A 27,003-nucleotide genomic window follows, 5' to 3' on the forward strand; every position below is an offset into this window, starting at 1 on the left:
GCACACTTGAAGCGTATGTATTGACATTTGCTGTGCATGATTGGTCAATATTTTCCTTGCCTTGTTTCCAAAGCTTGTCGCCAGTCTGTCCTTCATGCCAAATTGACATACCAACAACGTGCACACACACTTGACACACTTCTACTCTCACTCACACACACACACACACACACACACAGCTTGCCTAAGCGAGATGGTCATTGCACATGGACCAACGCTTCTTATTTATAGCTCTCTTTCCCAAGGTTTTTCTCACAGGAACGGGAGCAGAGCAGGAATCGAATGTTTCCTCTCCTGTCTTCATCAATCACTCCTTATTAATCCAAACATGCTAGAGAAAGCAGTCCTCGCTTCACTTGAGGAAAAAGACCCATTTTGTTTTCTGAAAGAAAAAATGTTCTCATTGAGTCAAGCCGAGTTTAGAATGAACCCTCTCAAGGATTCAATGGGTTAAGAGAGGTTAAGGTATAACAGTGCAACTGTGAGAGATGGTGAGAGGTTTCATGTATAAATTTGTTAAATTTAGTGTGTGACTCATTCCTCACATCCTTGTGCTACTACAATGAATGAATCAACCTGGATGAAATGGGTGAAAAAAATCCTCTGGCAACCACCGACAACACCTTAAGGCTGGAACTGTAAGATGCACAATTACATAGTCACATTTACAGAAAACAAGTCACAAATATAAGAAATGAATGATTGCAAATGTCAGAAAGATGAAATTATGAGAAATAAAGTAACAAACATGATTATGTTGAGGTTATAGAGAGATAAAGTCACAACTTTGAGATATGAAGTTGCAAAAACAAGAAATACTCATAAATGAAATATATTTATAATTGTAAGAAATGAACTCCCAAATGCAAAAAAGTAAAAAATCATGAGAAATAAATGTGCAAATGTAAGATTAAGTTACAGTCATGTGATACAAAGCCACAGTTTATGAAATTGTCACATTATGAGATATGAAGTAACAGAAATTTGATAAAATTACAAAAACGTCAAAATGCAATAAAGTAATAAATCTGAGAAACAGTTGCAATCATGAAAAAATAAAGATGCAAAGTTATGATTAAGTTTCAGTGCCTTTTGAGAAATTGTTACATTTTGAGATATAGTCTATTTTTTTTAGATATAATATGTGAAATAAAGTCCCAATGCAATAATTAAAGTGAAAATTTAGAGAAATAGTTACAATTACAAGAAATAAAGATGCACATATGAGAAATAAAGTCACAAACATAAGCTTAAGCTGCAGCTGTGAGTCACAATTTAAGAAATAAAGTCACAGTGAAAGATGTGAAGTCATAAATGTGAAATATAAAGTTGCATATCCAATCAATTAAGTTTCAAATGTAAGAAATGAAGTTGCAAATAGATGATCGTGAGATACAAGTTCACATTTTGAGATACAAAATTGCAGTTACCAGAAATGACGTAACAATAACTCTCTCTTTTTTTTACACTTAAGGAATAAACAGGCTTTAGTAGTTTGCTGATATGACCTCGAGTAAAACACTAATTCTTTCATAATGAACTGTATGTTGCATAGGATTTAAACAAATTATATTTAATCTTTGCAGAACCACATCACTCTCCCATATGACTTCACCCACTGCTTGCTTGTTTTTTCAGGGATGGGTGACATAGGGATGAACAACAGTCAGGCAGTTCCTCAAGAGGCCAGCTATAATACTACCATGTTACGGCCCCCTCACCTCCTCCTGTTTCCTGAAGGCATAAAGGTGCAGCAGTGAAAGCAAGACAAATATTTCACTGGTAATAACGGTGACATTTTCCTTCCTGAGTTTAGAGTGAAGAAACAGAGAGACTTGTGACATTTAAGTTAAAACTCCACAGCTATGAGGAAGAACCTCTCACCTAGCATAAACAGTTACTCGGAAAGCGATGCAAAGACAACTCAAACATTACCTCATCTACTCCCTGCTGTGAAAACATCCCTACTTCAAAGTGCCCGAGTGTTTTTGGGACTTTTACGTGTGTGCCATGCAGAGGGGGGCTCCATGTATTATTTTTCTAAATCGTTCATGCAGAAGCGGCATTACATATTTTTGTGATTTTTGGATGTAGCCAGGCAGGAAGTTGCCTTGATGCCCGGATAACTTTGAACAATTAGTGGACGCAGCAATGCTCAGCCTTGCTTACTTTGTGGCTCGGGAGCTGTGAAGCCAGATACATATTCAACGTTAATCTTTAGAACTGACTAGAGCCAGCCATTCGTCATCTGATGTGATTTCTCTGTTAAGCAGCATGCCACTGTCTGATGACATCAAGCAGTTCACCTGTCGCTGCCAAAATGCTAAACATCCCTCTGCAATTCAGCTCAGTCACAACTAAGGACGGAAAAACCACATAATAATGTATGATTTGAGTTCCTCCTTCTCTCTGCAACACAAAAATGAATAAACTGCAACGTTAACATTAAGCAAATTTTTATCCCCAACACAACAACATTGTGGACATGCTACAGTAATAAATTTTATTATTTTTTAATGATTTAAAACTACTTATTGACAACTGGGTAAAACCTAGTGGTTTGAGGGATAGTGGTAAATCTTGGTAAATATTTAATATTACAGTTAACAAACTGCAAGTAGAGTCTTATAATGTAATATAATTATTATTTATTTCTCCCAGGAACTTTTTCCCTCGAGATCTGTTGCTGATCCGTGGAGCGCACATCCCAGAAATCAGCAAAGCACATTTTCAAACAGTTGTAATACAATGCTGCATGTACTCAACCAATCAGCATGTTCAGTGCCCAAGTCCACACACATATACATGTGTTTAAATAATTTTCTAAATAAACTAAGAACTGCAATTTGTAAACTGTCAAAACAAAAAAATTCATTACATAATTTTTGTACTTATTATAATATAGCTACAATAGCAGATGGCCTACGGCACAAAAATACCATAGGTACTACATGGCATTTTGGACATGTATATGGTAATATTATAGGCCTAGTATACTTTTAGAGAGATAGTTCATCCAAAAATGAAAATTTGGTTGCACTTTATTTTACAGTACATGTACTTACATGTACTTGTAGTGTACTTACAGTGTATTTATCTAAGAAAGTTCTGGTAATACAAGGTAACTACATGGGGTAGGGTTAGGTTTAGGGGTAGGATCAGGGTTAGTACCTAGTTCTTACATAGTTATTGTAATTAGTATAATAAGTACATAGTTTGTACATGGGGAACAGGACTGTAAAATAAAGTGCTACTGAAAATTATGTCATCATTTACTCACTATCAAGCGATTACAAACCTGAATGAATTACTTTCTCCTGCTGAACACAAAAGAAGATATTCTCTCAGTCACAATATGCATTTTGAGTAAATTATGACAGAATTTTCATTTTTGGGTTAATTACCCTTTTAAGTGGTACTGGCACAGTTCTTTTGTAAGTGTAGTTTGCTGGTCTACCCTAAATCATGATTACATTATTTGTTACCTGTTTGTTACTTTTTCCCCCAGGGTAGGACAGTCCAGTAACAAAGTAGTGAAAACACAATTATATATATATTGATTTCTCAGGGACAGGACTAGAAGAGGACACAGGGAAATATAATGGAATAGTAATAAGATATGCTTTGTGAGGCGTTACTGCCAACATCGGCGGAACTATATTCCACAGCGCAGATTTCCACACGGACCGCTTTAAGAGCGGCGCAGATTCTTTGACATTGCTGTGAAGGGGGAGGGACAAAACAAACAGTTACAAAACGTGTTAGAAAGTAACAACTACTGATTTCTGCTTTATAGTTACAATAATACTCCATTGTAATTTCATAGGAATCATGTATCGGCGAGCGCTGCAGTCCGCCGTTAGACAGTTATTAAACGCTTCAGCATCGAGAGCTGTCCTCGGAAAGGTAATTTATAGACACTTGAGTATCAATAATGGCAATGACATCACATCACTTTAAATATTTGTTCTCATTTACGTTCTAAGACGGACATTTTAATGTTATTTGGAGTTATTATTTACATTTACGTCTTGCCTAACCTGTACTTTTACAACACCAGGTGACATTATGTATGTATGTATGTATGTATGTATGTATATATGTATGTGTGTATATATGTATATAGAATGTCTTATTTATGATGATTGTGCAAGTGCATTTCTTAAATATTATTGTTATAATCAGTGCCATAATTCTTTCCAATTTGATTTGTACTAGTATGTAATGTTGTGTTTTTTATAACATTTGTATACTTTTATTTATCTTATATATCTTGGTCAGTTAATTTATTAGGAATATTAATACCAATTAAGGGATAAACAGGTGTCATATCCCTGTGTTTATTTCAAATTGGATTGGAAAGCAGTTGTCAAGTTTTATATATTCTTCCCCAGGCCATTGAACAAGATGCGTGTCAGTCCAGGGCTTTGGTGGCTTGCCGGATGACAGCGGATGCGGGCGTCCACAATCACTCACAATACAGAGTTCTTCACAGCACAAGAGAGGTGTGTGATGCTTTTTCTGATCTTGGTGTCTATTTGTTTCTTAGGAATCCTGGAGGAAGCCTCTAAGGAATCACCACAGTCACCATGGATAAAAATAACTTTTACCATCACAAAAGTAAAAGATACATTACACTGATGGCAACTGACATATTGCAAAAAAAAAAAAAAAACTGAAAAAGCAGGGTTCATTACTTTCTGCAAAGACATGCTTTTAAATTGATTTTAGGGAGAAATTTGAATGTGTTTTCATAATGGTTAAGAGATCAAAAAACACAAATGTAAGTACGGGAATATGGAAATAATTTGTGAAACAAATTTACACAGTCAAAACTATTAGGTAACACTTCATTATAATGTCCTGTTAGTTAATGCTAAAATTAACAATGAGCAATATATTTGCTACAGTATTTGTTACGTTAGTTAATAAAAATACAACTGTTGATTGTTGGTTAATTTTAGTTCAGCTTCATTATGTTATATTAACGGATAAAGCTTTTGATGTTAAAAATGTATTTTTAAATGTTCATGTTAACTAATGTAGATAACTTATATTATAAAATGGAAACTTACTCTGAAGTCTTGACAAATTTTAGTTTAAATAAATGTATGGAGCAACACTGTTAATATTTTCTACAAAACTAATTTCATTTCTGATTCTGAAATTCCAAAAGTCTAAAGAAGTTAAGAAACATATTCTCATTTCCTCCCTATGAGCCCCCCAAAGGGCAAGTGCTGATTATAGTCTACTAAACTTCTACTAGTCAGTCTTCCTAATCATAGCAGTAAAACATAAAATCTAGGTGAGAAATCCATCGGGGAAGGTTTTATTGCATCCATAGTAGTGGCTTGAGGGAACATTTTCATTGCAGTGGCTCCATAAAGTGTACCCAGGTTGAGCTAGAAATGATTGTAAAATGCTGATCTTAAACAGGAATAGCTGAACGATTTGACATTTTAATGGCCATTTGTCAATATTACAAATCAAAAGCCTTAGAGATCCTTCAAAATGCACCTTGTAACTGAGAGAGTTAGTTTTTTCAGACACGTTTTGTTTTGTATTAGCATTCCAGTAAGTTTGTAACCTGCTTTCGTCAACATATTGTTTATATACACTGTCTGTAAACCCCCATGTGTTTATGCTAGTGTTTTATAAAGCTCTAATGCCAGATATGTTTCTATATTCTGTTACAAGCTGCATACTGTTAAAGAGACCCCACAGACTACAGATGAAGAGGTGGGGGCCTTCACCAAACTGATTGAGGCCATAGGCTTCACCGGACCCCTCAAATACAACAAATGGGTAAAGAAACAACCTCTAAATCTAGTGTTATGAATTTGCCCTTTATATATCGATGTCACCCATCTATCACCATTTTTTATGAAACTGAAACACATGGGTTAAGTTAAATATATTTTTTTATTTTGATTAAATATTATGATTTTTTTTTTTTTTTTTTTTTTTGCATTTAGCCCCCTTTTTTTTCATTACGTTCATTATTATTTCTTATTATTCTCATTACTACAGTGCCACAAATGGTTGTAATACTGTAATATGAAAAAAAAATATTTAATTGAAATATTGAGATTGTTTAAATTAGGTATTTATATGCTAATATAATATTTTATTCCAGTAATGAGAATATAATGAGAATAATGAGAATTTTTTTTTTTAAACACATAGCATCGTAGAGAGTTTGGTTGGATGTTTAGCTTAATTATCATAAAAATATTCCTTAAAAATTTAATTTAATTTTTTTGTAATATATCTAAAAATATATATTAAAATTTTTTTTAGTTGTATTTATGTATTTTTAATTTTGGGGTGAAAAATGAATTTTTTACATCTACAATTGAATTTAGTAGTTAACTGGCACCGTCTTAGCCTCCACACCCCTCAAACATCTTGACTTTGAAGTAGACACTGTCGAGTTTTGGTGTTGGAATGATGACTTCATCTCGTACCGCTACCTGTTTTGTGTTTTCAAAAGCTGGGGCCACACTTTGTGAAATCTGAGATGACCTTCCATGCTAGAGTCATCAGCATCACACGGCTGTCTAAAACTTCAGCATGTCTGCTTCATTTTGGGGCACATGTTTGGCTTGATAGACCGGACTGAAAATGTGAACACTGCCGTGTCGTGGCCAATTTCATCAGTTTCTGCTTTTGATCACTCCAGATTGAGTGGCTTTTTGATCATGTGTGTCACAAATGTCTCTCTTCTTTTGCAGAAAATTAAGATAGCTGCCTTGCGCATGTACACATGCTGTGTAGAAAGAATCAACTATGACGAGTTTTTTGAAAGTAAGTATTTTTGGTCCTGAATCTTTTTGTTTTTTTACACTCGTATTATGGCCTAATGAGTCTTATGTCATGCTCATTGAAATTTTCGGAAGAACTCCTAAACACCCCTCACTTTATCCGAAATGTTGAAATGAGCGTACAGGGACATTTTCAGCAGCACCTGAAAGATTTATGTGGCACTTTACAGCTATGTTATGTTGTTTTCTTTAGCTGAGGAAAAAACAGGTGTAAACCCAATAGCGGTTTTGGAATCGGAGCCCAAGTCTGCATTGGTTTGGCTACATGTTGTGTTTTCTCCTTCTCTCTTGTGATGTCCTGTACTCCCTCTCTTTCTCCCAGAGTGCTCTCTCCCCGACACGCTCAACTCCTGGTTCTTGGTGGCACAGCTCCACGTTTGGTGAGTTTTTGGATGCAGTTTTTTGACCCGGTGTCATGCAAATTCTAAATCATGTATTGTTTTTTTTTCAGAATATCCCAGAATTCTGTAATTTTTAATTAAATTGTGACACTTTTTTTTTTTTTAATTCTGCAATTTGCCAAATTTTCAGGATTGCCAGAATTAATAATTATATGCAGATTGTATATTCTTTATTGTCTTTCCTTAGTTGATTGGTTACATAGAAGTAGTGTATATTTTGTTTTACATTTTTATATCTTATATATATATATATATATGTGTGTGTGTGTGTGTGTGTGTGTGTGTGTGTGTGTGTGTGTAAATAAATGTAGATATATGTAAAACGTTTTATATAATTATAATTTAAATTAATTTAAATTTCAAATTCACTGTAGACATTACTACAAATGTCATTTATTTAAGTATTTGATTAATACTTCAAACTAATTTTGAATTCAATATAGATGTTGCTACAAATGTCATTGAAATCGATTGTAATCTTCTTTAAATTTAATCCTCCTCCTCACCGAAGTCACATATGCCAAAGCACAGGTGTTTAAGATTGGCTGATCTTAAGAAAAAATGAGTGAATATGTGTTATGGTCAGAATGAGACTTCTGATTAATGGTGGTGGTTTGGTCCCAACACTCTGTACTCTTCCAGCTAAAGGCACATGTTTGTGCGTATAGCCTTGCATCTGCATGATGACTGTGTTTGAGCAGAGACACAGGCAGTCGGCTTGTCAGACTGTCTTGAGTCCACGCTCTGCTCATCTCTGTTCTGCTCTGACAGGATGTGTCTGGTCCGGATGCGGCAGGAAGGCAGAGCTGGGAAGTACATGTGCCGTTACATCGTCCACTCCATGTGGGAGGATGTGGAGCAGAGGAGCAAGATCATGGGAGTGAGTAGATGTGTTTTTTTGGTTTCAACTGCCTCTTTTGAAACACCTTGCCAGAAGGATTTTGTGCTTTTGTGTTTTGCAGTCCATAATAGTTATAGTCTATCATCTGTCGACTTGATATTTGGCCATTTTGAGATCATCGCTAACTGATAACCATGCTTGCTTGACCAGTAAACCATAGTGTCAGTTTGCAAGATCTTAGAATAGAGCTAAAGTGTTAGTTCACCCAAAAATTAAAATTAGCCCATGTTTTACTTACCCTCAAAGCATCATATGTGTGTATGACTTCTCTCAGACTTTTTTTTTCTCCTTGATCTTCCAAGTGTTTTTTTTTTTTTTTTTTTTTACAGTCCAAAAGTAATAAAAAAATGCACACATATCCGTAGTAAAACGTGCCTCACATGGCTTTGGGGGATGAATAAAGGTCTCCTGTAGCAATTTGATGCATTATTGTAAGAAAACATCCATATTTAAAATGTTATAAATACTTTTTCTCACATCTGCTTACTGTCATACATGGTCTCCTCGGGTCCTAAAATCTGTACCTGACTTAAATCCACCCGTCCCGAGACATACGTGATATAATTAGACCTGGGTCCGACTGGAACTGACAGCATTTCTTTTCAAAACTGGACATGAATGTAATGAACGCTGCTCCATTTCTTTCATTTCATTATTTACTTCTATAGTATTAATGTTACCACAAGTTCAGCTTTCAGTTGTGACCAGTGGATTGGAAAAATAAACTTGACAGCTCTATAAAAATGAAACCGATAGCCTAAGAAATCATGGATTTGCTAGTGTTGTGTGCAACACTATTTACCTCATCTCCGGTGAAGGACTTCTTCGGCTTTCCCTGATGGATCTCATATCTATAAGATGGATTTCTGTGTACAAGGTTACAAATGTTTATTCCTTTTCTATGCGCATTTCCCAAAAGAACACAAATGCACAAGTATGCATCCAGGATAGTTGAAAAGAATGAGTCTTATCGGGCCTATTTGGAAAAAAACCATTTATTTTAAATGACCAGAGACCTTTCTATTATTGCCCCTACTAAATAATGATGAGGACTTTGTGCAAAGTGATGAAGTACACTTGAGTGAACATGAGGAGAACTGATTTCATACATTCACTAAAAATCTAAATGACAGAAAACAATGTTTGCGAAGAGAAAAGATCCTGCATCATTGGTTTCTAGATGCCAGTTGATTTGATATATTTGACATTCTGACAATTTTACGTGTTCAAATACTGTTTGAGGTCACAGCCTTTTAGTCTCATGAATCAAGTACTAAGTACTTTCTGCTTTTTATACAACAGATAGTTTGTCCGCCCAATGTTGTAGCTTGTGAAATGACTGATGATCAGGTCTTTTGTTTGGATATGTTGAAAAATGGTGAAATACAGTAAAATACTGCCACACACACGCACACACACACACACACACACTCAGGTTTTAGGATGTAATTACTATGCTCTACAGACTGTGGAGGCATTTGGAGCTGATCGCTGTCCAGTGGAGTAGCAAAAGGTGTTTAAATCTCTTCGAGGTCAGTAAAGATGACATGTTTCTGCTGTGCAGAGAATGCACATATATATGTGTGTGTGTGTGTGTTTGAGAGGAAGCCAATGCAAGGCGCCTTAGGGGAACTGCTGTCAAAAAGGGTGGGAACAAGACTTCAACCCAGCTGTGAAAACAGAAATCTCTCTCTCTTTCCCCACACTTCTCTTTGTTGACACCCCCCCCCCCCATCTTTTCTACCTTCCGTCTTTTAATCTTAATAGTAGGACTGAATTGGTATTGCTTTAAAGAACAAGTGCCACTCAGTCCGGATCTGTGCATGACAAATATATATGCTACATAACATATAACAGTGTATTGCATAACACCGTGAACTAGTTAACATGAACCAGATCATACCAGCGGCAGCTAATCAGTCACTACGACCTTATGGATATGCCACAGCATGTGAAGGCTGGACGTGAGCCAGCCGTCGAGAGATTTCTTTTGACTGTCAGCTAGAGTATTAGCAGTTTTGAGTCGTTGAGTAGTTTATTTATCCGAGGGAACAGCTCTTTGTTTTTTTTTGTTTTTAGCTTAAGATAGAGAACGCATTGTTATCTGAGAGAGAGAGATAAACCAAAACCTCAAAGCTCCCGGTAATCAAAATGTTGTGCTTTTGTGTGAGAAGATTTGTTGGTGTGGGAAAATGCATGGTAGATTTGTTGAGCGTTTCACATTTAATGTTAATCCAGGATTTTTTGTATATCGTTTTTGAAATACTTCATGATCTCATTAGCTGTAAGATAGTTTTCAAAATAAAATCCTTGTAAAAAAAAAAAAAAAAGTATTTACTTTTTGTTCCAATGGGAATTTCACTGTTTGCATTTACATTTAATCATTTATCCAAGAAACAAAAACAAATTGTCACAGAGCCAACAATATTCGCAACATATATAATGCAGGGTTTATTATAAAACAAGGAGTTAGGAAGAAAGCTCTAAAAATAACAATACAAAAAAAATATTTATTTCCTCTTACATTTTCTTTTATTTTACATTTTTTTACATTTTAAATTTAATTACATTTTCTTTGTCATTTTTAGAGGTAAGTAATTAAGCCTGTGTAGTCAGGTTGGTTACTAGTCAACAACTTTATTCCGATTTATTTATATATATATATATAGAGAGAGAGATAGATCTGATACTGTAATTTGTATCCTGACAGTGAGCTACTTAACTTTCACAGTTTATTTTTATTTTTTTTAAAACTGATTTTATCCTATTACTGTTTTAGAGCCAAACATGTTCATGCAGACGTCTTTGTTGTGTTTTGTGTTGTGGGTTTAGTTTTTTCCATTGTTCATTTATTTTTATATTTCATAGTGTCCTACGCTTGTGTAACTTGTATTAAATGTGTCTTTAAACCCCTGCATACTGCTTTATCCTGGTGCACTCCATCTGTTGTAGCTTCTCTGAACTCATTGGGAAAATGAAAATTCTGAAATCATATTGATAACATTCTAATTCTAATTAATCGACTATATGCTGAGGCAACTAAGTTGATTTTGTAAATTTGCAGTCGATACAAGATGCGAAGCACAATATGCACATTCATCTGTATTTATAACTACCTCTCGTCCATCTGTGAAGCTGTCAGCATGTACAGTCTGTTTGTCTTAAAGCAGAGTTTCCCAACCCTGGTCCTGGTGTGCCAGAAGTACACTGCATATTTTGTGCCTCTCTAATCAAACACACCTGATTCAACTCATCAGCTCCTCAGTAGCAGCTCCAAGACCTGAAATGGATGTGTCAGGAAGACATCCAAAATGAGTACCGTTAGGGGTGTAGGACGCAATAGTTCACTAAAGTATGAACATTTTCATCATTTATGTCATTCCAAACCAGTTTGACTATAATTCTTCTGTGGAACACAAAAGTAAATGATTTTCTTTGTTTATATGCTGGTTGGATTCTGGCTTAGAATTACATTGAATTTTCACAGGGCACTTAAGGTAAAATATCTTGAAAGATGCGAAAGCTCAATGAAAGAACCATAAAGTAGAAATAAGGGGGAGCAAATGATGACAGAATCATAATTTTGAGTAGACCGTCCCTTTTTGTGTCAAACGACCTTGTGCTAGGTTTGATAATTGACATCAACCTCGGTTAAGTATAGTGTGAAAAGACATTTTAATGTGATTGACCTCTCTTTCCATCTCGCTGAGCAAGAAGCCTTGTTTGAGAGCAAGATGGTGAGCACTGGAGTAAAATAAGTGCACTTAAAACACTTTAAATGTCCGCATTTGTGTGTGTGTGTGTATTTAATGAACTCGGCACCTCTCTTATGCCACGCTGTGCAATGACTTTTTCCATAATGTCACTTTTCCCCCTCTCCCAGAGCCTATAAATCAAAAATCTCCATTTTCTCATGAGGACTCTTAATATAATCCTCTCATTTTTCAGGTGCTCTGTTCAGCCAGTAAGATTTTACAAGCTTATTATCAATTTAACGTTGGAATTGCAGTGAGTATATTAATAAGAAGGCTACAATTTAAAGCCAGATGAAATCTGGGCTGCTAAAGTTGCCCCCTAGCTAGGATTGTCAAACTCATTTTATGTCATGGACCAAAATGTCACCTTATGCAGTTTTTTAATTATTTATTATTATTATTATTATTTGGTCAAACTCTGTGTACCCGTGTAGAGACCATAAACGTGTTCTGGTCATGCCATGCATAAATGATTTATAGGTAGAACGAAAAGGAGCATGTGGAATGTGTTAATTGTTCATCAGCATCCTTTAGATTTCATATATATACAAAATGAGAGATTATTAGAAATGTGTTAATAATGATATTGACTGGGATAAGAGAGAACCACACTCTTTTCTTGTCTTTTTTTTCCTCCCTGATAACTGTATGTTGCTGTAATGAAAAAAGTTTTAACCAAATGTAATTAACTATGAATGACTTTGAGACATTGCTGAAATATTTGAACAAATATTTTCAGTATTTAAATATTGGACTCCTTATGAACTCTGGGAGTGCATGTGTATTTATTTATTTATTTTAATGAATTTTTATTGAAATATACTGACATTTTTTGACACACATGACATAATTTCCTCTTATTGGCCCATTTATGTATATATTCCTATAGCTGCGATTGGCTCATAAACATACGCTTAAATAAACATGTTCAGTCATCAGTTATGTCCAGCTGTCTTGATCAGAACTCATTCACATATTATATGAAATGAAATGTGTGTGAAATGGAAAAGGCGTTTGACTTTTGCCTTGTCACTTTGCCCAGCGGCTCGCTTCAATCACGTGTATGAAGTTGCTCTCAGTTTTTAGGAGCATGTATATTGGTTTGACATGATTTTCAATGAGATGTGAGTGGGGTCGTGCTGTGGCGCATGTTTTGGCTGCAGGTACATTCGGGACCGAAGACATTTGACCTCTCAGTCCTGGCAGCGGCCATCGAGTGGCACCATAGAAAAGTGACCTCATTTTCCATCACAGTCTTTCTTTCTCTTGCGTTCTTGTAGGTTCTCCTGCAGAAAAAAAAGACCAACATTACACATTCATTAGCAATATGGCGACATTTTTTTGCTTGTATTTTTAGTTATACAGTAAGATTAAATTTAAAAATGTTAATGTCATTTTATTGATTGTTTTTTTTCAGCAATGTTTTGCAGGTTTAGCTCCACCCACTTTAAATCGAATTGGTCCATTGTCCGTCTCCACATACCGTATTTTCCGGACTATAAGTAGCACTTTTTTTGGTAGTTTGGCTGGTCCTGCGACTTATAGTCAGGTGCAACTTATTTATCAAAATTAATTTGACATGAACCAAGAGAAATGAACCAAGAGAAAACATTACCGTCTACAGCCATGAGAGGGCGCTCTATACTGCTCAGTGCTCCTGTAGTCTACCACTGAGCAGCGTAGAGCGCCCTCTCGTGGCTGTAAACGGTAATGTTTTCTCTTGGTTCTAAATTAATGTGACTAATAGTCCAGTGCGACTTAGTCCGAAAAATAGGGTAACTGCATATTAAATATCAAATGTTTTGATTGACACTTTTTGTTACGTTGTGCAGTCATTTCATGTTCAGTATGGCCAGACAAATAACAGACTGTTTATTTATTCAGTTATTTTAAACTTTTTATTTGTGCCCTATTACAGATGTTGTGCGTAAACAAATAAACCCTTAATATTTATAGATGCTATTTATTTTTACTATTTAGATTAACTGTTAGAGTTACTACTAATACTTAATGCCTTTATACCTTTAAATTTATTTGGCAAAATGACCTTACTTTATTTAGCCGGAAAGAAAGTTTTCGGATTTGAAAAATTAACAATTATCGAAATACAAGTTTTGAATTATATATATATATTTTTTGTTAAAGTCTTTTTTTTTAGGTATTTAGTTGTAACTTAAAGGGACAGTTTGCTAAGAAATACAAAATAATATTATGACATGAGGGCGAATAAACGATGACAGAATTGTAATTTTGGTTGAAGTATCCATTTAAGTTACTACATAATGAAGTGCTAATGGAATAACCCTCAATATAAACGGCTTGTATTCTGTGAAGATGGGAACATGTGCGTACACTTTGACCTGATGTGGAAGTCTGTTTTCACAGGTCAGAAGTGAGGAGGTATTTCCCTTTGTGCACGACTTGAATGCGTTATTTTTTAAGCTGTGAAAAATCGTGTGTAAACGGAGTGTAATCAGCGCGTCTGGCAGGTCTGAAACAGGTCCGTCCTGTTGGATCAGGATACAGTTACAGCGCTAGAAATGGAAGGACCCCCACTCACTCAATCCTCACTACGGTTAGGTTACTTCGCCTAATTGTGCTAAAATACTTGTCATTTGTGCCATGTTAGACCAGTCCCCCTTGAACTTTACCTCTACACACACTGACGAGAGCGTCAGGGCGTGTGTGTGTGATTCAGGAGTTTTTCTAAGCCATAGTAATAACAGTGAAGTGAGATATGACACTAATTTGGTGGTATAGGAGCAAGATTCTGCTTCACAAGCAAGTTTTGGTCCCTCGGTCTGATTAGTGTGAGGGATTAAATATCCCAGCCTGGTTTTACCGACCTGCGTCACAACACGGGAAACGAGGATGAAGGGATGAAGATGGATGTATGGGAGGGGAGATCAGGGTGGACACTGGGAGGGAAAAATTCAAGAAGGGAAGCAAGTGAAAGGAGAGAGAAAAAGTATTGTGAACGTTACTGTGCAGTACTGTAGGGGTTACAGACATCTTTACTCAAGTATTGATCCATTATGGCAGTGGTTAACCTAAAAAAGGTCTGGAAGTTGATTCTAAAAATAATCTTTTCTCCGATTCCGGGACAGTGTAAATCTGGAGTCTTTCGTTTTGATTCACTTACATGATTTGAATCTTTTGATTATGTTCAGCAAAAAAAAAACCTGATTTAGCTTGCTGATTTGGGGTTTATAAGACTTGTTAATAATCAATCAATTGTAAATATCAATTTGACACTATCAGACTGAAGGGTGACACTATTGAATAAACATGCTGTTGTTTTCTGTAGAGCTGCTTCTAGCTGAATTTAATTTGTTTCATAATTGATGAACTTTGCAACACTGTAATTGAACTGAATCAACATTGAACTCAATTCAGTTGAACAATGACTCTGTTGAATTCTGTTGAGATTTTTAACTGTTTAAATAGAAGTTGTTTTATAATTGACTAATTTTGACTGAATTGAATCAACGTTGAACAAAACTGAGCTGAACTAAGACACTATTGTAGACCTGCTTAACAGTTCAAATTGAAGTTGTTTCGTAATTAAATTTTGCAGCAAAATTGTGTTACTGTAAAAAGCTTTGAAATAATTTGAATTATTTGAAGCATTATTTAAATAAATGGGAATTAAATTTTTACTAAACTAATTAACTTTTCCATTAATTCATTTGTTGACCAGTAGTTGGTGACTGGTGAATGTCTTTTTGAGTATTTTAGTAAATATTTGAACAGTTCACTCAGATTTGTTCTAAAGAATCAATTGAATCGATCAACTGTTTCATCAGTTCATTTGGTGACCAGCAGTTGGCAACTGGTGAGTGTCCTTTTGAGTAAATATTTGAATAATTCAAATTGTTCCAAACTTGTTCCAAAAGAGTCATCTGATTCAGTCGACTGGTTCATTGATTTATTAGGTGACAAGCAGTTGTAATCATTCAATCATATTTGTTAATTTGAGTAAATTCATCTGTAGCGTTCTCTGGAAGCAAAAGAGAGTTGCTCAGAATGAACGTTCACATGCTTGCGACGAATGTTTCGAGCTGTGGGCAGGAACACAAAGGAGAGCGTGCAGAGAAGACGAGGCGGGTAGAAGACTTAAAGCACAGCCAGATGAGATTGATTATTTGCAGGTCTGCGTAATTATGCACAGGTGCTTTTCTGCCCTGTGCGCACACGAACACGCACACACACACACACACTGTGACCCGACACACTCCAAGCATGCAGAAAACCCGACATACAAGACTTAAGAATAAACACACTTGTTTTGAAAATCTCCCCACCCAAAACCTCCCAAGGGTTGGTGTCTGTGGCCGTTGTGTGTTTAGATTCATATGGAGCGACGCACCTGGGCAGGCCCCTCGCTTCAGATCCAGTCCTGCTTTTGTTTTCGTCCACATGTTTGATATTTAATGCCAAGGACTATTTCAGCTCTGACTAAATGCAGAACTGTGACCTCAGTATTAGGCAGGGACTCAATCGCTCCATCACCTGTTAGCATCTAAATGATGCTTTACAAATTCAACAAGTCATGGTGTGAGAATCTGAGAATCTCATCTTTTTTCTTTTCTTTTTTTTCTCGTAGTATAACATTATTGTACTTTTCATGTTCCAGAATGATCTGTGTATGGTTCATTTTTATTTTATTTTTGATTTTGGATCCGTCACTAGCTATGGCAAATTGGTGTGAATATTTTGTTGTGTTTTGATTATCTAAATGATGACAAACAAAAGTCACAGTGAAGAATCTCCACTCACATTTTTTTCATTCAAGGAATTATATAATTGTATTTTTCAGTGGCTGAATTTAGGGTACAAAATTATCTGTTAATGGCAATACATTGTTTTGTTTTTTTATTTATCTAGTTTTATTCTTTTTTATATTAGAATTATTTAACATCATCATCAGAATTATTGGCCATCGCCCATAATATCAACATCGGGAAGTTGTGAATTGTGATTAATCGTCCTGACTAATATTTCGGTTGGATACTAATTGTCCAAACTGGTGTCAATATTGTGTTTTACTAAATTTTTTCATGTTTCCTTGATGCTTTAAAAAGGTAAACAAATGTCACAGTAAAGAATATCTACTTATATTTCTTATTTTAGGTTAAATATGATATGATTATACTATTCAGTAACTGGTTTCAGGGTCCAGAATTGATCTGTTAGTAGCTTAATTAATTACTAAAACAACTTATTTTTATTTTTAATTAAATGTAATTGTATTATTTTATTCTAGTTAAGTGCGATTTGTTTTCTTTATTTTTATTATTATTATTATTTTAAGTTCAGGTTGTTGTTGTTGTTTTTTTTTACTTATTTTGATTATTATTATAAGGTTATTGTCCAATACCGATAATATCACAGCAGAAAATTGAGAATTATGATTTACTGGCCTGACCACTGTCACTAGTTATGGTGAAGTGGTCTGAATATTGCCTTTTAATTCATTGTTTCTCGTTACCTTTTTCATAGATTGATGCCATTCAAAGGAAGGAGAGCATGAAGGTGATGACGGAGACATTCTATGCTGCGCTTTTTGGTTATGATGAGGTAAGCGGTTAAGCCCAAAGTTATTGACTATTATCAGTACTAGTTTTTCATATCGTAACTCAAGAGTTAACAGTAAGTTTGTTATCTCTTCTGTATGTTTCAGGGAATCCTGTCAGACGATTGCGTTCTTGCGGCAGCGCTCTGGAGAAACATGTTCAATAGACAGTGTGAAGACCCCAGACAGCTCGAGCTGATGGTCGAATACGTCCGCAAACAGGTCAGTGTGTGTGTGTGTGTGTGTGTGTGTGTGAATGGTCAGAGGCCAGGTCTCTACTCCTGTGCAAACAGAAACGTGTGTATATACAGCTCTGACTTTTTCACACACATAAACACATTGGAGTGCTGCACGTCACCCACTCCGTCACTCAAATCAACTGGCACTGTGTTTAACAAGCAAACGCCCCCCATCTCCACCCCATAATGTGACATTCATCGGGTTCAGCATTTACTGTGTGTTTGTGGAGAGCTTTCCCTTTCCTTTCACCTCTTCATGAGCCCCTCTTCAGCCTCAACAACATCCATGCTAGAGCTGCTCAATTCATGAAAAACATAATCAAGATGATGATTATCACTACTGCAATTTAATTGTGAAAAATGTCAGTAGGAGAAATCCATTTTGGTCTGCCATTCACAACATGTTTTTTTGATGCAGATTTAAAATTTTGCCTGAGGGTTGGTACAGAATTCCTGATTCAAATGTATGTTTTGTATTCTGAATTGATTAGTTTCTAATTCATTTGGGTGTATTTCTGCGGATGGGTGTTAATGTCTGAGTTATAATGAATATAGTATTAATAAAATATGTTTAGGTTGAGTGGGTTCCAGAAAATACTGTAAACGTGAATGAAAAGTGCTAAGATCCCATTTCTACAAAAGTGGACAAAAATGTGGTCCGGCTCCACTTTGAAATCCAGATTCAGTGTGAATGCAATGTTACATTTTATTATTTTATTTTAAATACTTTCACTTTTGGTTCACGTGCGATATATATATACTACTTAGAAGGACACAAAAAAATTGATCCAAAGTGGCATTTTTAACACTGTTTTCAACATTAATAATAGTAAGAAATGTTTTTTTTGAGTAGCACAGTTTGTTTCTTCTGACACTGAAGACTGGATTAATGAATGCTAAAAAAAAAAAAATATATATATATATATATATATATATATATATATATATATATATATATATATATATATATATATATATTCTTTATCATCACAAAAATAAATTGAATGTTAAAATATATTTAAATAGAAAATAGTTATTTGAAATATATTAATATTTCACAAATTTAGTTTTTACTGCAATTTTGATCAGATAAATGCAGTTTTAGTAAATGTAAAAGACTCTTTCAAAACATTAAAAACTCTTACCTGCCCCAAACCTTTGGATGGTAGTGTATGTAGTGTGTGAATATATCAAATTGCACAGCGTTTGTCTGACATGAGGTTTTTTTTTTATTAATTTTTTTATACCAAATAGTGCAGCCAAACTTCTGTCACACCCTCACATCCTAGCAATAATGAGTTCCAAATCCTTTTGTAATTTGGGCGTTTGTGAAATGTATAGTTTTTCTGATTCTATGTCACATTGTAGACCAGCTCAGTCATTGGCGTGAATCTCTTGAGATTCCTCTTGCGCTGCGCACACCTTACCCTCTGGCCAGAGTGGCGTGAGGCGGATGTAAACACAAACAGGAACTGTTGATCTACCACGCCAATGCATGTCAGTAATTTTGCTTACAATAGGCTTTCCACCAAGACTTGAGATCTTGACTTGAAATAAAGCAGATTGAACTGTTCTGTTTGTTTTAGGAAAAAGTGTTTCAGATTCAAATGTTTCATGGGTAACGATTTAAAAATTAAAAACCGGTTTTGTAAAATTGTTAATTATTTTTAATTCATAGATTCTAATATTAAATGCACAGTTTTTTTTCTCATAGTGATACTTACCATAGTGCATGAATTCAACAACCTGTTACTGTCATAGTTGGTGGTATTATTTATTTATTTGCTGAATTGGCCTGTAATAAACAGGATGTTGTATAGTCTGATAGACATTATCCCAAAATAAGACCTGACCCTGGTCTAGGTTTATTCTGTTATGACTTGCTGACCGTATTTTTTTCTCTCACTTTTTTTTTCTGCTACAGCTCCGAATTCTTTCTGTCAAATTCAAAATTATTAAATGGTTTCGTGTTTTCAGTTGCCAGCCTTTAGGATTACTTTGTGACCTTTTCCCAATACCTCTTGTCTGTCAGTGACGTGACATTCAGCCAAGTATGGTGACCCATACTCAGAATTTGTGCTCTGCATTTAACCCATCCAAAGTGCACACACACACACACACACACAGCAGTGAACACACACAAACCATGAACACACACCCAGAGCAGTGGGCAGCCATTTATGCTGCGGCACCCGGGGAACAGTTGGGGGTTCAGTGCCTTGCTCACATTGCCAGCCTGAGATTCAAACCCACAACCCTAGGGTTAGGAGTCAAACTCTCTAACCACTAGGCCACGACTTCCCACTCGGTGTATGAGTATCTGGAACAAAGTCCATCTGAAGCCCCCATCAAGAGCTCTCATCATTCGACAAAGCACACAACGATAGTTCTCCATCAGTGCCAAGGCCATGAGCTCATTACAGGTGTGAGCAGGAAATTATTACAAACGAGAGCGTTTGCGAGAGGAGTGCGTTATACGCGGCTGCTCTGGTGCCTGCAGGCATTCTGAGAAAAGAAAGAAAAACAACAAATAAGCGTCATCCGTCGGCCCCCGAGTGTCAGGGGCCTGCTTAGCTCGGGATGGAGTGAGAAGCAGAAGGAGAGCTGGAACGAGTGAGAAGGTGAAAAGAAAAGAAAACAGTCACAGGTGCAGCACATGAAGCATGGCAGCGACTGATGACACAGTGCAGAGAGGGACAGCGTCGCCATGGCTACAGCGGCCTCTCCTGATGAAGTCACATGGTGCGCTCGCATATGTGCGCCGGTGCTTGACTGCATCGTTATTCAACGCTAATTGCTCTCGACAAACACCCGCTAGCTCTGACATCATTGTGTGTGTGTGTTTGACTTTCTGTTTTGAAACCCCTGCAGCATTAAGAATGCTCCACTGGCTCATTTTAAACTGTGGCAACTTTTTTCCAAGCTGAGATGTGAGTTTGAGTTTGGAAATGAAACAGACAACATGATATTCACCCCAAATAAGCAAATTTACTCCACCTCTAATGTCATTCCAAACCCCTGTCTTCCTTTATTCAGTGAAATACAAAAGATCATCTTCCTGTCTTTTCATATACAAATATCATGAAAATATACAGTGACCAGGGTCTGTCAGCCTCCAAAATTGACTTAAAAGAACCATAAAATATTCAGTAACATTGAATAGTTTGGAGTTGGTAAGATTTTTTTGAAAGAAGTCTCTTGGTCACCAAGGCAGCATTTATATAATCAAAAGTAAAAACGGTAATATTGTGAAATATGAATGCAATTTAAATAACTGCTTTTTATTTGAATATGTTTTAGCATGTAAATTTTTCATGTGATCAAAGCTGAATTTTCAGCATCATTTCTCCAGTGTCACATGATCTTCAGAAATCATTCTAATATGCTGATTTGCCAAGAAACATTTCTGCTTACTATCAATGTTGAAAACAGTTGTTCTGCTTCATATTTTTGTGGAAACCATGATTTTTTTTTCCCCAGGATTTTTTATATTTTCCAGCATTTATTTGAAATTGAAATATTTGTGAAACCTTTTTAAATGTCTTGACTTTCTCTTTTGATTGATGAAATGTATTCTTGTGTATTGAACGTATAGTATCTTTTTTAAAAATCATACTGACCACACTTTTGAACAGCAGTGTTTATCTGTGCGTTTAGCAGATGGCTCATCCAGTCAGACTATATAACTGGAATTGTCTGTTGAGTTTTCATCGGTTTGTAATTAGTTCCCGGGACGCAGCTCTGGTCCTGCATGCATTAGCACAGCTGTCTTCACTGTAGCCCAGTTTAAATTAGTGTGCCTGTTTTAAACACTAGGAGGTGGATTCATTGAGGTCTGTCTTTTTACAGAGCTTTTATAGAAGTGATCTAAATTGAACCTGGATTCATTCAAGCTAGCTGTTGAGGTTCGGACTCTGTGATTGGACCACACTTGTATTTTGTGAATTTAAAATCGACATCAACAACAACAAAAAAAGCTTTTGACCATTTTCGTTGTTATTTCCTGGGTGAATAGATGCACATGCACACCTGTGGCAAGTTTTCACAAGGAAGAAGCTGCTGTTTATTGCTACACATTTGATGATTACTCTTTCTTTTAGCACCGCATAGTTCAAAAAGCCCTCTATCAAATCATATTTGTATTGGATTGCATTAAAAAAAAATATTTTATTTCGTTTTTGTAATTTGTGTTTTTGTCATTTGTAATAGTTAATTTGTTTTATTTAAAATATAAGTTCAATTTTAAAATTATTTTACCTATTTTTTTATTTTATTTTTTATTTTTGTTTATTAGGGCAACCCTTCTTGCTTCAACCTGACATTTCTGGAAAAAATAAATAGTCTTTGTCCTGAGAATATAGTTGACATTTTTGGTCAGAATATACTGTGATCATTTAGAAGCCACAGATGATACAGATGTTGTTTGCTCCACACAGATGCAGTTCATCGATGCTCTGGACGGGGAGGACCTGCTTTTAACAGGAGAAGTGAACTGGCGCCCCCTGGTGGAGGAAAACGCCCAGAGCATCCTGAAGGTTCCCAGCCCGACCTACAATGATGCTGGTCTCTGAGAGCCTAATATCTCACCTAGAGCTGTCAATCAGCACACGAGCAGCCAATCAGGAAGCAGCACTCACCTGATTAGTCACACCCTCTTCCTTTATCTGTCTTTCCCTGACTTTCCTGACTCACTTTCCCTGCTGGTTTGTCAGTTTCCCTCATCAACACAGTGATGTGATTACCACAAACACACACACACGCACACACACATTTATTCTCACATGTATTGAGAGTATTAAGGACTCGTCAGAATAGTTTTGCACTCTCCTTTTCTAAACCTATAGAGTATTCTTGTATTTATATGTCTTTCCATATGGCTGCAATGTTGCAATATTTATAGGAATATTTCCTGGCTCTTTCATTGTACCTCTCCTCAGCGTTTACAGTGCATTTTTTTTTCACTCTCAATGTGTTGGAGGAAAATGTTTGGAGTGTGTGTGAATGTGAGTGTATTTTTTATTTGTTAGGGTCGTCCACCAATAAAAGCGCTTCTCTAGTAATGACCTCTTCTGACTCCACAGTTATCTCTCTTTGTGTCTAAATCGGTTTCATTTCAATCATTTCTTGCTTTTATTAAACCTCAGGAATTTCTTTGTCTATAAAGTTTGTTTACTGGCTCAGTAACACCAAACCTACCTGATTGATACATTACTATTAAACGCATGTTAAACATTTGATTTCCACCTTTCCGATGTGATGAGAAAAGGAAGAAAAGCAAGTTCGTCATACGATCATACGATACTCCCCAGTGCATTACTCCTGACCCAGCCCACTGCAGACGCTGTCCAATGAGATGAAATCAACACGACACGAGTGTGTTTATTCTCAATTTTTTATTTTTTTTTTACAACTATTTTCTCAAATTTGAATGACTTTTTTTTTTTTTTTTTTTTTTATTCCCAATATTTTATTTAGACTTTTTTTTCTCTAAATGTAAAAACTAATTCCCTTTTTGTGTCCAGTGCTACTCTGCTAGTAGAATATTCAGAATACTCAGAATATTCCTTTAGGAAGTGCTAGTCATGCAATTGGAGATGAATCTTTTTGTGACAACAGGGGGCGCTAAAATGTAAAAAAAAAAAAAAAAAAAAAAAAAGCTTAGTGATCACTGCACGAAATGCTCTTCACCAGTGCAGTGAAGTTTGGAAGGGTTTATATAATCCCTCATGCCAGTGTGGAAAATCCTTGTATTCCCTTAAGTGAACCAGAATGTAATTTCTGTCCTGATCCGTGTCTGCAGATCTTCTGTAGGGTGTTGACATCATGTGTCAAGTATCATGTGCTTCACAAATCAATCATATTTTTATTGCACATACTTTTGATTGCAACATCCACCAAACTAAACACAGACGTTCAGCCTGATCTGACAGTATTGTTTGTTTTCTAACTAATCAGACTCTCAGAATTGTCAAAACCGATCACCAAAATTCACAGAAATCCTATAGTTTTCCTGTAATTTCTTACTAATCTGTCTCTGTCTGTCCGTCAGTCCATGAAACCTGTAGAACTGTGTCAGGTCCAGGTGTTTTAAGCTCAGTATGTCTAGATAAACTGTCCTAGTTTCAGTTTGGTAGATGGCGTTCAGGCTCAGGTTTCTGTGCTGTCATCAGGGATTTTTGTAGGGACACTGGTTAAACAGATGAGTCAGTGGAGGGTGATAAACACACATAAGGATGTTGTTCAACCTCCCTGACCTCGTCTTCCTGCTCACATGATGCTGCTATCACTCTTCTGTCGCCCTGAGGGTTGCTCACAGTCTTTCATGTGCTGAGCTGAGACCAGTTTTAGTGTTTGCTAACAGGTGATTAACTCTAATTTGTTAGTTGGGATCTGTTCTTATACATAGCCTTGCTGACTTCCTAGTATCGTCTTTGTTTTCTCACAACTGTCCTGAATGGACACAAAGCTGCTGTGAAAACAGGTGAGATAGAACACAGGCAGTTTAACAGGATGGTTCTCGGTGCAGTCATTCCCTGGCAAGCCTTTTTAATCACCTCAAATCCAGTTGATGTGTACTGAATTATTTCGTAACTTCTCTGAGTTTCAGTGTCTGTCCTAATTAACTTCACACATACTTTTGTTACGTGTCAGGTAGGGGTTAAAAATTATTTCAGACACTCCCATGGTAATTTATATTTCTTCACAGCACAAAACAAGATATTATGGGGTTTTCTTGGTATCATTGTTAACATTTGTATAATTTCAATAAGACTGCTCTATCTTTAATATCATCACACCAAGATTTTATTTAGAACTTTTTTACATTTTACATTTAAAAAAAAAAAGTTTTTAATGTTTTTATTACATCTTAGTTCATCATTTCATCTAATACTACTGTTCAAGATAAGATTATTATTATTATTATTAATAATACTTTAATCAAGGACAAATTAAACCGATCAAAAGTGACAGTAAAGACACATTTTAAGACTCCTAATTAAAATTTTAAATTCTTTGAATTTTCTATTCATCAAAATTCCTGAAAACAGGCTTCACAGTTTTCACAAAATATGAAGCAGCTCAACTGATTCCAATATTGATATAATATTAAATATTTCTAAAGCACCAAATCAACATATTAGAATGATTTCTGAAGAATCATTTGGCGCAGAAGACTTCAGAATTCAGCTTTGCATTACAGCAATAAATTAAATAATCAAATAGAAAACAGGTATTTAAAATTTTACCTTTTTTTTGTTTTGCTTTTTTTTTTTTTTTTTTAAAAAAACAGCACTAGTGATCATAAGAGACAAAATAAAAGAAACCGAAAAATCTATTGTTTGGCTCAATTTTAACCAATAGAGTAAAGCAGCACTTTTCTTGCTCTGTTAAATGCTGGTCATTTGTTGATGAGCCAGAACAGAAAGTCACACTATTCTTCACTGTTGTGTCAACATGAACAATGGGAGCATTAACATTTCCTGTTCATCCACATGTTCCAGCGTTCCTCCAGTATATTTCACAGAGCTGAGACTCCAGGTCAGAAAGGCTTAGGGTGAGAAACTGCACAAAGGTAGATCAGCAAGACGCTGCATGCAAATGTTCCTGTTTTTACATGAATGATCTGCTGAAGGGATTCACCAAATGCCATCTCACTGTGGGAAGAGGAGCTCTGAACTCCGAAGCTTCTCAAGCAAAAACGAGTGGTTACACCCATCTAAAATCAGTCTCTGGATATTATGTGGCCTACTTTATAGAGGCAACCTGATTGGCTGCTGCTGATTTGAATTCAAACAGAATGTTGTGTAGATTCAAATCCTGTTTTATGATTAACGCCTGCCTCTCTTATCCATCTTCAAAGTGAACACCGTCTTACAAAACTATTGAAAGACGCAAAGCAATTTGACTTGAGCCATGTTGGAGTCAAGTTAGAGCAAAATCTGGCATTAGAGCAAAACTTTTTACAAGAGGTGTTGTTTAAACATTGTTTTAAAATGAAAAATATTATAGATATTCTTGTAGCAAAATATTAAGTTAAAATATTTTTAAAGAAATATTTTGAATGTAATTGCTATTATTTTATAAACCCATTTTTTTTTCAACCCAATTCTTTGGTCGAATGTTGTTAAATCAAATGCCACTTGATTTTGAAATGCAGGTATATTTACACTTTTTAAAATGTCTTTTAAGTCATTTCCATATGCTTTTGTGGCCACTGCATGTGTTATGATTTTCCAAGTGTGGAAGACAAAAATATACCACAATATCTTACAGTTGTGTCCCTCTTTCAACAGTCTGCCTGTATTTTTGTTTTCACTTGTTCACCTGACAATGGAGGTTATTTCTGTGGTTGAGCAAGATTTCTGTTTTTGGCTGGGGTGTCTTTGAAGGTTATCTGCTGAGATAAAGCGCTCACAGTCAACAGTCGCAGGACGACATGCTTCAGTGATGACCTTTCCCAGCTGAACTCATGAAGGACCTTTGAATCTCCTTTATGGTGGATCACTTGCAGCTCTTGAAGTAATGAATGGTTCCTTCTCTGAAACAAAGGTCTCACGGGTCAAAAACTGCTTGCCTCAGTCACAGTGGTGCTTATGGGAAGTGATAGACATGAGCAGCTTGCTAATAGCTATCATGAGTTACAATAGCAGCGGAATCATAAATCGTCATGAGGAATTTCTAGTTTAGTTTACCTTAAGATATTGGGTAAACATTGGCAATTTAGAATTTTCATTTAGCAAGAATGTTTTAAATTGACCATGAGATTTCAAATGAATAGCCTATAAATAATCCTGAAGGATATGTATAATAAAAACATTAACAAAAATATTTAGCAGCATAACTGTTTTCAACATTCATAATAACAAGAAATGTTTCAAATCAGCACATTAGGATGATTTGTGAAGGATCATGTGACACTGATGCTGAAAATTCAGCAGTGACGTCACATAAATAAATTCAATTTAAAATATATTAAAATAGAAAACATCTATTTTAAATTGTAAAAATATTTCTGATTATTACTGTTTTTGATGTATATTTGATTAAATAATTGGAGCCTTGGTAAGCATAAGAGACTTCTTTCTAAAACAAAACAAAACAACAACCACAAAAATCTTATCAACCCCAGACGTTTAAACAGTATATTACCATAAACTTAGTTGTCAGAAGAAGCGTAGTGGCCAGGTTCGTCTCTTCTCAGAACTGTATTATGAGGCCGTGATCTTGCTGAAATAAGAGAGACTTGTACTCGCTCTCGCTGAAGGCAGTTTACTGTCTTATGACATTAGAGCCTCACCGTTGAGATT

At 35.7% G+C, this 27,003-nt stretch overlaps 1 protein-coding gene across 1 annotated transcript; it reads left to right on the forward strand.

The window, feature by feature from the left end:
* The first annotated feature begins 3,688 nt into the window (after positions 1 to 3,688).
* LOC127960188 (ubiquinol-cytochrome-c reductase complex assembly factor 1) lies at positions 3,689 to 22,759 on the forward strand. Its single transcript, XM_052559783.1, has 9 exons — positions 3,689 to 3,906; positions 4,395 to 4,505; positions 5,698 to 5,805; positions 6,735 to 6,807; positions 7,147 to 7,204; positions 7,997 to 8,105; positions 17,384 to 17,461; positions 17,565 to 17,678; positions 22,132 to 22,759. Exons 1-9 carry the CDS (start codon positions 3,832 to 3,834, stop codon positions 22,264 to 22,266), a joined length of 861 nt encoding a protein of 286 aa, XP_052415743.1. The 5' UTR covers positions 3,689 to 3,831; the 3' UTR covers positions 22,267 to 22,759.
* The last annotated feature ends 4,244 nt before the right edge of the window (positions 22,760 to 27,003 follow it).

The sequence above is a fragment of the Carassius gibelio genome, chromosome B6 (assembly GCF_023724105.1).
Source record: "Carassius gibelio isolate Cgi1373 ecotype wild population from Czech Republic chromosome B6, carGib1.2-hapl.c, whole genome shotgun sequence".
Taxonomy (NCBI): domain Eukaryota; kingdom Metazoa; phylum Chordata; class Actinopteri; order Cypriniformes; family Cyprinidae; genus Carassius; species Carassius gibelio.

What these genes read in the sequence shown, in the direction of transcription:
- LOC127960188 (XM_052559783.1), top strand. Translation starts at nt 3,832, where the DNA reads ATGTATCGGCGAGCGCTGCAGTCCGCCGTTAGACAGTTATTAAACGCT. An exon ending in CGAGAGCTGTCCTCGGAAAG is followed by an intron (nt 3,907 to 4,394) that starts GTAATTTATAGA and finishes ATTCTTCCCCAG; the next exon opens with GCCATTGAACAAGATGCGTG. An exon ending in TTCTTCACAGCACAAGAGAG is followed by an intron (nt 4,506 to 5,697) that starts GTGTGTGATGCT and finishes TTCTGTTACAAG; the next exon opens with CTGCATACTGTTAAAGAGAC.